The sequence below is a fragment of the Pleurodeles waltl genome, chromosome 3_1, assembly GCF_031143425.1.
Source record: "Pleurodeles waltl isolate 20211129_DDA chromosome 3_1, aPleWal1.hap1.20221129, whole genome shotgun sequence".
Taxonomy (NCBI): Eukaryota; Metazoa; Chordata; class Amphibia; order Caudata; family Salamandridae; genus Pleurodeles; species Pleurodeles waltl.
Window position 1 is genome coordinate 280,820,605 of NC_090440.1, and position 14,114 is coordinate 280,834,718.

Below are 14,114 nucleotides of genomic sequence, written 5' to 3' on the forward strand. Positions count from 1 at the left end.
ATCCTTCTCTAATATAAGCCAGTTTTTATGCAGAACTTTTTTAATACTGGGTTGTGCCGGGGCCAAACTCCAGTAATAATCTCTTCACTTGATCATTTGTTTCACTGGACTCCACTTTTACTGATATAGTACTTGTTCTCTTATTCTATTATCAACTCTTTCTTTAGCTTCTTTCAGTGCCTTGAGAGAATATCCCCGCTGAGTAAATCTTTCAATCATTTTAGTTTTCTCTTTTTCATACGCCTCTGTTGTTGAGCAGATTCTTTTTGCTCTCAGCATTTGACTATATGGAATGCTCCACTTCAATACTGCAGGATGGCCGCTGTTAGCGTGGAGAATTGAATTTCTGTCTGTTGCTTTTATATGTATTCTTGTCCTTAATTCTCCAATATCAACTTCCAATTCCATCTCAAAGAAGTGACTGATTGTACTAGGTAGCTGGATGTTTACTCCATTAGAGTTCAACTTTGCAATGAACTCCTCCAAGGACTGCTAATTACCCCACAAATTACGGCACTCATGACATCTTTGATAATACCATTGATAATATCAATGTGATGTTTGCAGTAAAATTCTTGACGAAAAAATGTTCATGGTAGGGCTCAAGTTATAGTTACTTAAGATAACTATAACTGGTGAATTTCTATGGTTTTGTACATTTAAAATGTGAGCCTAACTATAACGTCCCTGTAACCTTTGTTTTTTTTAAGTCAATTTCTATGGGGTTTTTTAAATTCTATTTCCTAACTATAACGTCCATGTAACTCTCATAATGTTTTCTGGTACCCTCTCCTCTTCAGACATACTAAATTTCTGTGCTTCTAACGAACCCACTAGCTATGACTTCCAAATATGCAGTAATTGTTCTTCTCTTTAAGAAGGGTAATACATCGAATCCTAAGGCAAACACACCTACAAGGCTGATTAAAAATCAGATGGATTAAGCTGATAGAGTTGGAATTTTGGCACACATTCTACATTTCTCAGAGTAAGCAAGTAACAGCAAGAAGAGCTGCCTCTATCAAGTTTTATGGACCTTAAATCAGGATTTGATGAGGCAAGTAGAGAAAACGTGGGGAGGTATCCATGGGATATGATTATTGGTAATGGGTTATTAAGCTTATTGATGCAATATCACACAGATCTGTGCCCATTAGTCAGGTATGGGTAAACATCTGAAACATTTAAATCAACTAGATGAGTATATCAGTTGCAAATTCTCATCCCTGTAGTTATTATAATACCTGCCTTGATGTACTCCTCGATTAATCCATTAATACCCTTAAAGATGGTATGAAATATTTCCCATTAGGTGTGCGTTCTGGGGAGTTGGTGCCATTAACCAAACACCAAATGGCCATTAGTTACATAATTGATCTGTTTCATATATTGCTGGAAGGGACGCAACAACAAATAGTCCCACGTTTGTTAATATTTTGGGTCCAAAAACCAAGTCAAATAAATATGCACAGTCAATACAGGGAGAGAGTGAGATGCATTCTGTGTTTAGGTATTACATTCTCAAGTAAGGTGACCCGAAAAGACCATTTAATAACCCTAAATAAAATTACAATAAAAAAACAGGTGTCATGTTATTTGGTTCATAACAAGGGGGCACTTGATAGAGCCAGTGATATATGTGGCTAGCTCTGTGGCAGTGACATTGTTTGTAATTAGTACATGTGGACATTCCAAATATCAGGCTTAGCCTGAAGAAAAACTAATTTTGCAGATGAGTGTTTGCGATAGCCCAAGCGAAACTATCACGCATACCCAGACCACTTATTAGGCATAGACTTTGAAACTAACTGCTCTCCGTCTAGTTTTTTTCTAATTTTTATTTAACAAACTATTGCAATCCTGATGATTGAATTAACAAACTCAAAATAAAATACACTAATTATTTAAGCTTTTCCAGGCTTCTTATTTAAAACATTTTAAGGCCCACATCTTAGAATCTTTAAGAACTCTGCTCATTTTCTTGATTAAATCTGGCAAAGTCCCTCGTCAGCTTATAAAGGTGTATTAACTCCTATTCCCAGAAACCGAGTTGCAGACCCCATTGTCTTAAAATGTTATCACCCATTTCTCTTCTGTTTGAAGCAGCTAAAATATTAGAACAATATAATTATCGAACTAATTGAGTTCTTTGTCTTGCCCACAGGACAAAGCTGTTCCTTCTTGCCACTCTGGGTAGTCCAAAGGCCATTGGTGGAAGCATCTGAGTGCTACTACTCCTAGATCTGTCAGTGCATTTTTCATTGTCAATCATATCATCCTCCTTGGTCATGTCAGTGCTGTTGGGATATCTGACTGTGCTTTATTATGTTTTAGATCCTTTCTCACGGGCAAAACTAAAACAGAACGCTTACTGCAATTCTCTACAAATTACCTCAAGCTGGACTCCTCGAGTACCCTTTGGTTAAGCATTTTCTCCACTCAGTTTTAAGAGGTATATAGAACTGGTAGCCAGGATCATTTAGCTAAGGCAGATGACCTTATGCATACAACCCAGTGATACCAAGTTGATAGTAAGGTAAGAGGTGACGTCTCATAAAATATTAATTTTCAGCACTGTAAGTGAGACATCTGGTCTTGGATGGAATGTAACTGGCTCAAACACTGGGCAGATAAGACAGAGACGCAGATATTGTAGATGTAAAAAATCAAACTGACCTCCTGAATTAAGTCCTACCCCTTCTTACGAATACAATCTTTGCTTTAGTTTCGGAGTGTTCATACCATATGAAAATCCTCAGAAGAATTGCACCCTGCCTACCTTTAGAGGGTAAAAGTCAGTTTGTCTCATCCATCACTAAGCATTGACTTCACTATGCCAATTCCACGTACTTTGTATTATTCCTGCCGGATCTAAAATATTACAGCCATACCATTATCAAAGTAATCCTGTACATGCAACAAACTTTGGTTCTGAATTAAATAGGGTTTTGACTTTCTCACATCACCAAGTTGCTCCTTATAGCTATTCAGCTATGATTTTATAGCAATGGTCAAAGATGGAAGTGTATAAGTGCTTATACACCTATCTGTCAGCAGCATTGGCACTGTCAACCATTCCATCCTCCTTGGTCAGTTCTGATATGTCATCTACAGATAATCCGAAACTAGACAGCGCTATGGTGATGGAGGCTCCTAGGTTAGTTCACACCGCACTCTTTTAAAAACTGACTTTCAGTAAAGGAGTGAGTCATCTTTAAAACCCTGTGTAATCCACAGAGCACTGTTTGGAAAAGTCTCTAATTTCCTTCAGAGATGGTTAATGCCTGCTATCCTATCAGAGCCGTTGTGCTCTTCTTCAGATTTGTTCATTATTCTAATTGTCACTAAAGCCATATCCTTGTAGCAGACAAGTGAGAGGATAATGAATTAATAAAAGAGGTGTCTACAGAGACCTATTGGGGACCTCCCACTTCATTTGTCCAAAATTTAATCCTGAAATATCCTTACTGTACTGCTTCCATAGGTCTATCAAAAAATTAGATAATCCATTGTACTTGAGTCTTCTAGTAATACTGGGACTGTTGACTGTAATCAGCAGCTGAACGACCTAAAAGTATCAGTGTGCCTACATGACCGTTATCCCTGGTTCTTTTTAGGGGCGTGCGCAAAGCGCTCTGCCCCTGTAGTAATCTCTGTTTGGGCTTCCAACCACGCCCATGTCACGTCAGTCACTTTCATTGGTTTGTGCGCTTGTCTTTTAAAATCCGCTTACTTTCTCTTGTGAAAGGCATGCATACGTTATGCCTTTTCCGGTGTTTAGCCCACCTTCACAGCACCGGTAAATTACTTAAAAAAACATATGAGGCTCGATGTTTTCAGCATGATTTCCGGACTACTTTATCTGTTTATTTTCCACACAACGCAATCGCGCTGGGGTTTACATAGCGCGATCGCGCTCGGTTTTTCCGTTTTTAAATTCATCGTGATTTCTCTGCATTTTACATAGGGCGATCGCGCTGCGTTTATTTTTTCTTTTAATTCGTGTGGCAAAAAAAGTCCAGTTAGGAGTTTACAACTCTAATAGCTCTAACTCGAGCAAATGCAAGACCCGTTGCATTGAAAATGCTTGTAAAGTCCTGTGTTGTAAAAAAAAAAAAAGAAAAGAAACCACTGGACCTCACCTAAGAGTCTTACCTCCTCAGAAGTGAGTTGAAGCTAATGGGGCACCACTTTTTCCATTAGTTTGTCAGCTTGTGATATGAGGGATATGGACCTAACGTTTGCTGGACCATTGGCATTTAAAGATGTTCTCTGCAGGAGGAGGCATGCTATTAAGGTCTTGAATGTCGAGGAAACCATACCCAAACTACGATAGACATTGATAACGTTTGTTAGAGTGGGTGCTAAAGTGTGTTTTAAGAATATATACCTGGACAAATGTCCAGCAGGGAGCTTGACACTTAATGTTTTCCAGGAGTGATCACTTTTGAGATCAACAAAATCCTAAAACTTTCCTTGTGTAATCTCCTACATCTTCCTCCAGAAGTGGAGACAAAGTTTTCGATAATTAGTTCCACTTTAACATGAAAGATTTGAGCAATATTCTCTACAAATTCATTTTCAATTGCCGTAGCTGTCATGATGGACCATGTGTAACCCGGTCTGCTTCCCCCTGGATGTTTATTTGCTCTCAGAATAGTATGACTTTTTGTAGCTGTGCCAGTTTCTTTTGAACTCTTCTACTTTCATTTAGCTCATTTACACTGAGCAGAGATCGTGCTCATACTTCTTCTATTTCTCTCGGAGTATATGTCACCATTGTATTAGTACCGAAAGTTCCTATCATTTTAACGTCAACAATATTAGTGGTCCGTTGATTAATTTTCTGTTCTATTCCGTTCCAAAACTTGCACACACTTAGAATCCATGCAGCCTACCTTTTATGAACTAAGTACTGCAAAATATTACATTTTGCCTGAACCGATTTAACTCTTGCCATTACAAAATCTACTATTCTTCACCTTTCCAGATATACGTTAGCACTTACTTTTCTCCCATCCTATAGCAATTAAGTAATCGTCCCAAAGAAGTTCACATTGCTCGACATCAGGTCCATTCACAGCCTCGATCCGCTCACCAGAATGGTCGGCTGTGCATGAACCCGAGGACGATCAGTCACATAAAACCAGGCCTGATAGCGCTTCAATGGTTAAAGTTGTTTTAGTGTTCACAAATCACTTTTGATAATCTGCAAAACCTCGTCTGTCCCGTTTGTCTGCTGAATTCAGAGTGTGACTCAGAGGCAGGGCCATATGTGAAACGCAAGGTGTATATATGCAGTGGATGTCCTATGCACATAGAACCCAGGTAAATATCTGGATAACTACACATATGCCTATGCTAAGCAATTTATGAAGAAATTGAAATTCGCATCCAGCGGCCGTGTAAGTATTTTACCGAATCGTTGTCAAGGCAGACGTTCTCGCAGAGCCAAACTACACCACCAATTTCAAAAGAGGACCCGCCATTTGACATAGATCACATGCACATCTGTATGATATACAGGCACTCAAGAATGTGTACAACGCACACATCGTCCACTGTTCAAAACACAGACCAGCTTTTGAAATTCGAATAAATGTGCATGTAATATTTGTGAACCCCATTACACGTCTAGATACACTCCGCTGTTCCACACTGTTCAACAAAACATCCACACCACATCAGCGCACTTATGGATGCCTGCCCCTGCTGAATCCAGGACATACCAAATAGTGAGCATCCGAATGTCATTTAAACACTCCTGGATGTCCACCATACAAGACAATCCAGCAAACGACTTGCTGTTCCAGAGAGACGGAATTAAAATCTATGACATTCGGGTACTTCCTGATATGCAACCCTTACTGAATTTAACATTTATTTAACAACTACACAGCCGTGCAGCTTTCAAACACGCATAAGCCGCCACACAATCTGGTGTCCCAACCAGAACTCACCAAATACACAACTGTATTACATGTGGATACTTTCCCATGCATCTCGCTCACCAAATCTGGCACCACAGCAGTATACATACACGTTCAGTCGTACATTTAGCATGCACAGCACAATCCTATAATTCAGGGCTCAATTCACTGATCAACTATACTTACATATGACCTTTACACTTCTTGCTCGTTTGTACACCTCTCCAAATCTAACTTGCTAAATTCAAGAAACTAAGGTAAGTGGTAGAATTAAAAAAAATAGGAGCGTCTCCCCTGTGGATTTCATTTAACGAATCAGGTAAAGTAGTGTGGGTAAGGTTAGTATTTTTCTCCGTTTTTATTTTGCTCACGTTTTTCGTTTTCCATCAAAAGTTTGTATCTCCTCACTAAATTTTGTTTCGCTTTAAAAAAAATATTTTATGCTTAAATTTGTTGTAATTTGCACAAAGAAACTCAAAAACATGCTCAGTCTCCTGCACGCCCCGCCCCCACAGCTCCCATTCGTTGCCCCACTCCCGTCCCCAGCTGACCCTTCCCCCCCCCTCCTCCCTCTTATGGCGGCCGCTGCACGACAGAGCTAGCGACCCTTGACCCAAGGGTAGGTCACTCCCCCTGCCGCTGCAGCTCCACCAGCCCAGGCTCCTGAGACCTCCTAGCAAGCCCAGCGAACTCACAGTAAGTACCCACCGCCCAGCCCCTCGCCCTGCCCCGCGCTACTCACCTCCTCTTTTCTTCTTCTCTGTTCTTCCTCTGTGCTAGTCTTCATCTGTACTCTTCTTTCTCTCCTGCTCCCCGTCTTCTGTCTTCATCTGTGTGCTTCTCTCTCTCTCTCTTTGCACCGCGACCTGCGTGTGCTTTCTTCTTCTCTGTCCCTCTTCTTGGCTCTTCCCTCTGCTGCTCGTCGCTCCTCTTCTTCTTTACCTTCTTCTGTATTCTTCTGTCTTCTGCGCTCCTCTTCTTCTTTACCTTCTTCTGTGTTCCTCTGTCTCCTGCGCTCCTCTCCTTCTTTACCTTCTTCTGTATTCTTCTGTCTTCTGCGCTCCTCTTCTTCTTTACCTTCTTCTGTGTTCCTCTGTCACCTGTGCTCCTCTTCTTCTTGACCTTCTTCTGTGTTCTTCTGTCTTCTGTTCTTCGGCTCCTCTTCTTCTTTACCTTCTTCTATGTTCTTCTGTCTTCTGATCTTCGGCTCCTCTTCTTCTTTTACCTGCTTCTTGGTTCTTCCCGCGCCTGTCCTCCTGCTCCTGGCTCGTCTCTCTCCCTCACTCGCCTCCCCCTCTGTTACACCCCTATCTACCTATCTCTCCCCCTCACTCGCCACCTCCTCTGTAACCCCCCCTATCTTCCTATCCTTTCACTCTACCTCTCACCCTCACTCACCTCCATCGCTGCAACCCCCTATCTTCTATCTCTCACCCTCACCCACCTCCACCTCTACAATCCCCCCTCCCCTATCTTCCTAACCTTCCTCCTAACTCTCTTCCTAAACTCTTCCTAAACTCCCCTCCCTCCCCCATCTCTTCTCCCCCTACCTGTCCCCCCCTCCACTTTCCCGCCGCCACCTCCTGCACGCCCCCGCCCCCCCCAGCTCCCATTCGTCGCCCCACTCCCGTCCCCCGCCCCCAGCTGACCCCTCCCCCCCTCCTCCCTCTTATGGCGGCCGCTGCGCGACAGAGCTAGCGACCCTTGACCCAAGGGTAGGTCGCTCCCTCTGCCGCTGCAGCTCCACCAGCCCAGGCTTCTGAGACCTCCTAGCAAGCCCAGCGAACTCACAGTAAGTACCCCCCCCCCCCCACCGCCCAGCCCCTCGCCCTGCCCCGCACTACTCACCTCCTCTCCTGCCTCTTTTCTTCTTCTCTGTTCTTCCTCTGTGCTAGTCTTCATCTGTACTCTTCTTTCTCTCCTGCTCCCCGTCTTCTGTCTTCATCTGTGTTCTTCTTCTGTGTGCTTCTCTCTCTCTCTCTTTGCACCGCGACCTGCGTGTGCTTTCTTCTTCTCTGTCCCTCTTCTTGGCTCTTCCCTCTGCTGCTCGTAGCTCTTCTTCTTCTTTACCTTCTCCTGTATTCTTCTGTCTTCTGCGCTCCTCTTCTTCTTTACCTTCTTCTGTGTTCCTCTGTCTCCTGCGCTCCTCTCCTTCTTTACCTTCATCTGTATTCTTGTCTTCTGCGCTCCTCCTCTTCTTTACCTTCTTCTGTGTTCCTCTGTCTCCTGCGCTCCTCTTCTTCTTTACCTTCTTCTGTGTTCTTCTGTCTTCTGTTCTTCGGCTCCTCTCCTTCTTTACCTTCTTCTGTATTCTTCTGTCTTCTGCGCTCCTCTTCTTCTTTACCTTCCTCTGTCTCCTGCACTCCTCTTCTTCTTTACCTTCTTCTGTGTTCTTCTGTCTTCTGTTCTTCGGCTCCTCTTCTTCTTTACCTTCTTCTGTGTTCTTCTGTCTTCTGTTCTTCGGCTCCTCTTCTTCTTTACCTTCTTCGGTGCTCTTCTGTCTTCTGATCTTCTGCTCCTCTTCTTCTTTTACCTGCTTCTTGGTTCTTCCCGCTCCTGTCCTCCTGCTCCTGTCTCGTCTCTCTCCCTCACTCGCCTCCCCCTCTGTAACACCCCTATCTACCTATCTCTCTATCTTTCCCCCTCACTCGCCACCTCCTCTGTAACCCCCCCTATCTTCCTATCCTTTCACTCTACCTCTCACCCTCACTCACCTCCATCGCTGCAACCCCCTATCTTCTATCTCTCACCCTCACCCACCTCGACAACCCCCCCTCCCCTATCTTCCTAACCTTCCTCCTAACTCTCTTCCCAAACTCTTCCTAAACTCACCCCTCCTCCCCATCTCTTCTCCCCTCTACCTGTCCCCCCTCCCTCCGCTTTCCCGCCGCCACCTCCTGCACGCCCCCACCCCCCCAGCTCCCATTCGTTGCCCCACTCCTGTCCCCCCCCAGCTGACCCCTCCTCCCTCTTATGGCGGCCGCTGCACGACCGTGCGCAGCGGGCGCGCCGCTGGCGCGTCAAAGGCAAACCCGTCTGCGCCCGTCCGCGCCCAGCGCCACGACCCCTGGTCCTCAGCACTCCCAAACCCCGCTGCGACTCCATCACCCTCCACGCCCTCAACCCGGGCGCTCCAGCACCTGCTTCCAAGCTAACCCGAAACGCACCCATGGAACCTTCGCATGTCACACCTGCAAACTTACCTTCCACCACAAAACTACCACGACCACCAGCCCACGCGCCATCAACCACCTCAAATGCATCCTGGTCAACGCTCGATCCGTCCACAAGCACGCCGTTGAACTCTGGGACCTCCTGGACTCCACAGCACCAGACGTCGCCTTCATCACTGAGACCTGGATGAACGCCTCTTCGGCCCCCGACATCGCCATAGCCATCCCCGAAGGCTACAAGATTTCCAGGAAAGACCGCACCAACCAAGTAGGAGGAGGAATCGCCATCGTCTTCAAAGACTCCATCAGCGTCACCACCTCCACCGAAGACACCCCCCTCGCCGCCGAGCACCTGCACTTCCAGATCCACACTGACCCCAGGACCACCCTCAGAGGATCCCTCATCTACCGTCCCCCCGGACCGCGCGCCCTCTTCAGCGACTCCATCACCGACTTCATCTCCCCGCACGCCCTCGCCTCGCCAGACTACATCCTCCTCGGCGACCTCAACTTCCATCTAGAACAGAACAACGACCCCAACACCACCGCCCTGCTCGCCAACCTCGGCCTCAAGCAACTGGTGAACACCCCCACCCACATCGCCGGAAACACGCTTGACCCCATCTTCTCCGCCAGCAAACACGTTTCCTTCAGCCACGCCTCCGCTCTACACTGGACCGACCACAGTTGTGTCCACTTCACCTTCCGACGCGAGACCCGCCACCTCCACACTCAACCCATCCCTCGTCGACAGTGGAACAAAATCCCTGAAGAACAGCTTTTCTCCACGCTCATCGACAACCAACCTACCTTCAACGGCGACCCCAACGACGCAGCCCTCAGCCTCACGAACTGGATCACCAACTGCGCAGACAACATCGCTCCCCTCAGACGCCTTCCAAGACAGGCCAACACCAAAAAACCTCTCTGGTTCTCTGACACCCTTAAAGAATCAAAGAAAACCTGTCGCGCCCTCGTGAAAGCCTGGCGTAAGGACCACACCGCAGACAACATGACAGCCCTCAAGAACGCTACCCGCGAACACCACCACCTGATCCGCGCAGCCAAAAGGAATTTCTTCACAGACAGACTGGCCAAAAACAGCCACAACAGCAGAGAACTCTTCAGCATCGTAAAAGAGTTCTCCAACCCCAACGCCAACGCCATCACGCCCTCACAAGACCTGTGCAACTCCCTCACCACCTTCTTCCATCGTAAGATTACCGACCTACACGATAGCTTCGGACACCAGACCCAGCCGACCAACACTGAACCCACACCCCCAGCCATCACCCTCAACGCCTGGATCCACATCAACACAGAAGAAACCAAAACCACCATGAACTCAATCCACTCCGGTGCCCCCTCGGACCCCTGCCCACACTTCATCTTCAATAAAGCCGACTACATCATCGCCCCGCACCTCCAGACCATCATCAACTCCTTGTTTTCAGCTGCTACCTTCCCCGAAAGCTGGAAACACGCTGAAGTCAACGCCCTACTGAAGAAACCTACGGCTGACCCAAGCGACCTGAAGAACTTCCGCCCCATCTCGCTCCTCCCCTTCCCTGCCAAAGTCATAGAGAAGACCGTCAACAAGCAGCTTACCAACTTCCTTGAAGACAACAACCTTCTCAACCCCTCTCAATCCGGATTCCGAGCCAACAACAGCACTGAAACCGCCCTCATCTCAGTCACAGACGACATCAGAACCCTGATGGACAACGGTGAAACAGTCGCCCTCATCCTCCTCGACCTCTCGGCTGCCTTCGACACCGTCTGTCACCGCACCCTAATAACCCGCCTCCGCTCCACCGGGATCCAAGGCCAGGCCCTGGACTGGATCGCCTCCTTCCTCTCCAACCGCTCTCAAAGAGTCTACCTCCCACCTTTTCGCTCAGACCCCACCGAGATCATCTGCGGCGTCCCACAAGGCTCCTCGCTCAGCCCGACACTCTTCAATGTCTACATGAGCCCCCTCGCCGACATCGTACGCAAGCACAGCATCATCATCACTCCTACGCCGACGACACTCAACTTATACTCTCCCTCACCAAGGACCCCACCAGCGCAAAGACCAACCTGCAAGATGGTATGAAGGACGTCGCAGATTGGATGAGACTCAGCCGTCTGAAACTGAACTAAGACAAAACAGAAGTCCTCATCCTCGGTAACACCCCGACCGCCTGGGACGACTCCTGGTGGCCCACGGCCCTTGGCACCGCACCGACCCCCTCAGACCACGCTCGCAACCTCGGCTTCATCTTGGACCCACTTCTCACCATATCCAAACAAGTCAACGCCGTGTCCTCCTCCTGCTTCCTCACCCTCCACATGCTCCGGAAGATCTTCCGCTGGATCCCCGCCGACACCAGAAAGACCGTGACCCACGCCCTCGTCACTAGCCGCCTGGACTACGGCAACACCCTTTACGCTGAGACCACTGCAAAACTCCAGAAACGGCTGCAACGAATTCAAAACGCCTCCGCCCGCCTCATCCTCGACATACCCCGCAACAGCCACATCTCCGCCCACCTGAGACACCTGCATTGGCTTCCCGTCAGCAAAAGGATCACCTTCCGACTCCTCACCCACGCACACAAAGCCCTCCACAACAAGGGACCAGAATACCTCAACCGCCGCCTCAGCTTCTACGCCCCCACCCGTCTTCTCCGCTCCACCAGCCTCGCTCTCGCCGCCGTCCCTCGCATTCGCCGCTCCACAGCGGGTGGGAGGTCCTTCTCCTACCTGGCGGCCAAGACTTGGAACACCCTCCCCACCATCCTCAGGACCACCCAGAACCACTCCGTATTCCGGAGACTCCTCAAGACCTGGCTCTTCGAGCAGCAGTAACCCCTTCCCCCTAGCGCCTTGAGACCCGCACGGGTGAGTAGCGCGCTTTATAAATTTTAATGATTTGATTTGATTCTGTCACTTTTTGACTATGATTTTGGAGTTAACCGCATATTTCTCAAATAGCTGGTTATACTTCAATATTGTAGTTATGTTACAATTTACATCGATTCATCATAGTGATATGCCATTTTATCTAAGATCTTTGTATAATGTGTGCTGAAAAATAAATACCATAAAATGATTGTAAACCATGATCATAAATTAAATTAGTTCATATTATTCTGCAGTCAGTAACACGGTGTGTAATGCAACCTATTCAATAAATAATATAAAGTTGAAAGAACCTGTCAGATATGTGTTTATTTGTGCACTTTCACCTATGAAGATGGGTATAAATGATACAAATTATTAGGGATTGCAAAACTGCTGACAGATGGTATCATTACAAAATGTCTAGTTTGTGTGTCTTTCTCATGTCAATACTTTTAACGTCTTTACATGTTTCAATTGTTTAGGTTGTGGAAGTGAAAGGTCCTAATGATCGCCTCTCACAAAAGCAGATGATCTGGCTGGATGAACTGAGGAAGCTTGGTGCCGATGTTGAAGTCTGTCATGTTGTTGCAATTGGAGCCAAAAGTCAGCGGATTAGTTAGATGCAACATTTCTGCACATTATAAGTAGAGGGTCCAAACATCTGTGGCTTTTGAACAATCACATCTTTGAAGCTATCTTGCCTCCACCCATCTCAATGTGTCTTGTGTCTACCTTAGTCCTGACGATCACTAATAGGCATGACTATTCTTAAACATGCACACAGCCAGGGATCATGATTTTTCTTGTGTAGGAATGGAAACAGTGAGAGGGAGGACGTGAGGCAAACTACAATCAATGATGACAGGAGAGAGAGTGTATATATATATATATATATATATATATATATATATATATATATATATATATATATATATATAAAATCAACATTAAGCCTGCTGCTTACCTGGTATGTTGTGCTATCCTCAAGGACTATTTAATAAATCAGCCATTGAGCTAATAAATCTTTTTTACTGCAAAAACTACTTCGTTATGGTTTTCATTTCTAAAGATAGCTTTATTGAGACATCATCTTATAAAAGCAAACAAATAATCAGAATAATAATCTTTAATACAATTTCTTGAATATCAATAATTATTTATCAAGGAAAACAGCTTTTTCCAGTGAAGACATTTGTGTTTTAAAATTAATTGCCTCTTCCTAGTTAAAAATGTTATATTTTAAATTTAGTGGACAGATGAAGCGTATGGATAAACAATGGACTCGTATAAACTGTGCAAATTCAACAAAACATGTTGAATGTCCACTTTTAACGTTTAATCCACAGACTGTCGTTTGCTTTAATTGAAGTAGACAATTTGGTAAGTGCCAAAAAAACATAAACAAATCCTTAAACACAAAATCTGTTTCCTCAGCTTCTCATTAGGAAGTCTTGACAAGTAAGGGGTGGTTTCTATATATTCTAACCAATCTCTTTGAAAAAGCAAACTGATGGTTTGTTCCTTAGACACTCTTAAACCCTTTCTACAGATGTCTCATTCCTCTCACACTAAGATCTTGTGGGCGGACAGGGATCAGGTCGTACCTTAACATTTGTGAATGATGACTTAACTTGTTTGTAAATTCTTACAACCCTACACTCATGGCATTATAACAGATATTAGAAATTGTATTTGATAAAATGGTCCTTAAGTGTGAGGATTGTTTTATACAACAAATGTTTGCATACATGTCCTAGATTTTCCCCAGTTCTGCTATAAGAGCTTGAAGCATTGTTTTGTGAGTAAAACAAGTAAAGTACTTTAAAGATAAAGGCTTTCTAGGTTAGCCAAGTTAATCCATGGATCCAGTGCCAATAATTTAGCCACATATAAATCATGGAGCACAATTGTCTCTCTAAATGCTTCCAAAAAAGGGGCTTGAGAGTATCCACCACACTGAGTATTAAAACGTAAAATCCTAATTTTAACCATTGCAAAGTGGATATCCAATTTTAAATAAGAGGAAAAGATCACATTTAACATTTTTTATAGGTTTGGACCTGTTCCAGTTTTAACCCCTCTAAACACCATGAAAACTTTAACTTCTTAGTCAGCAACATCA

General features: G+C 45.3%; 1 protein-coding gene across 1 annotated transcript in view; it reads left to right on the forward strand.

Moving 5' to 3' along the window:
- FAN1 (FANCD2 and FANCI associated nuclease 1) overlaps positions 1–12,981 on the forward strand; it is a 231,126-nt gene extending 218,145 nt beyond the window's left edge. The window contains exon 14 of the mRNA XM_069222393.1: positions 12,475–12,981. Within this exon, the coding sequence (XP_069078494.1) occupies positions 12,475–12,612 (138 nt within the window). The 3' untranslated portion in view covers positions 12,613–12,981. The remainder of the gene's footprint in view (positions 1–12,474) is intronic.
- The last annotated feature ends 1,133 nt before the right edge of the window (positions 12,982–14,114 follow it).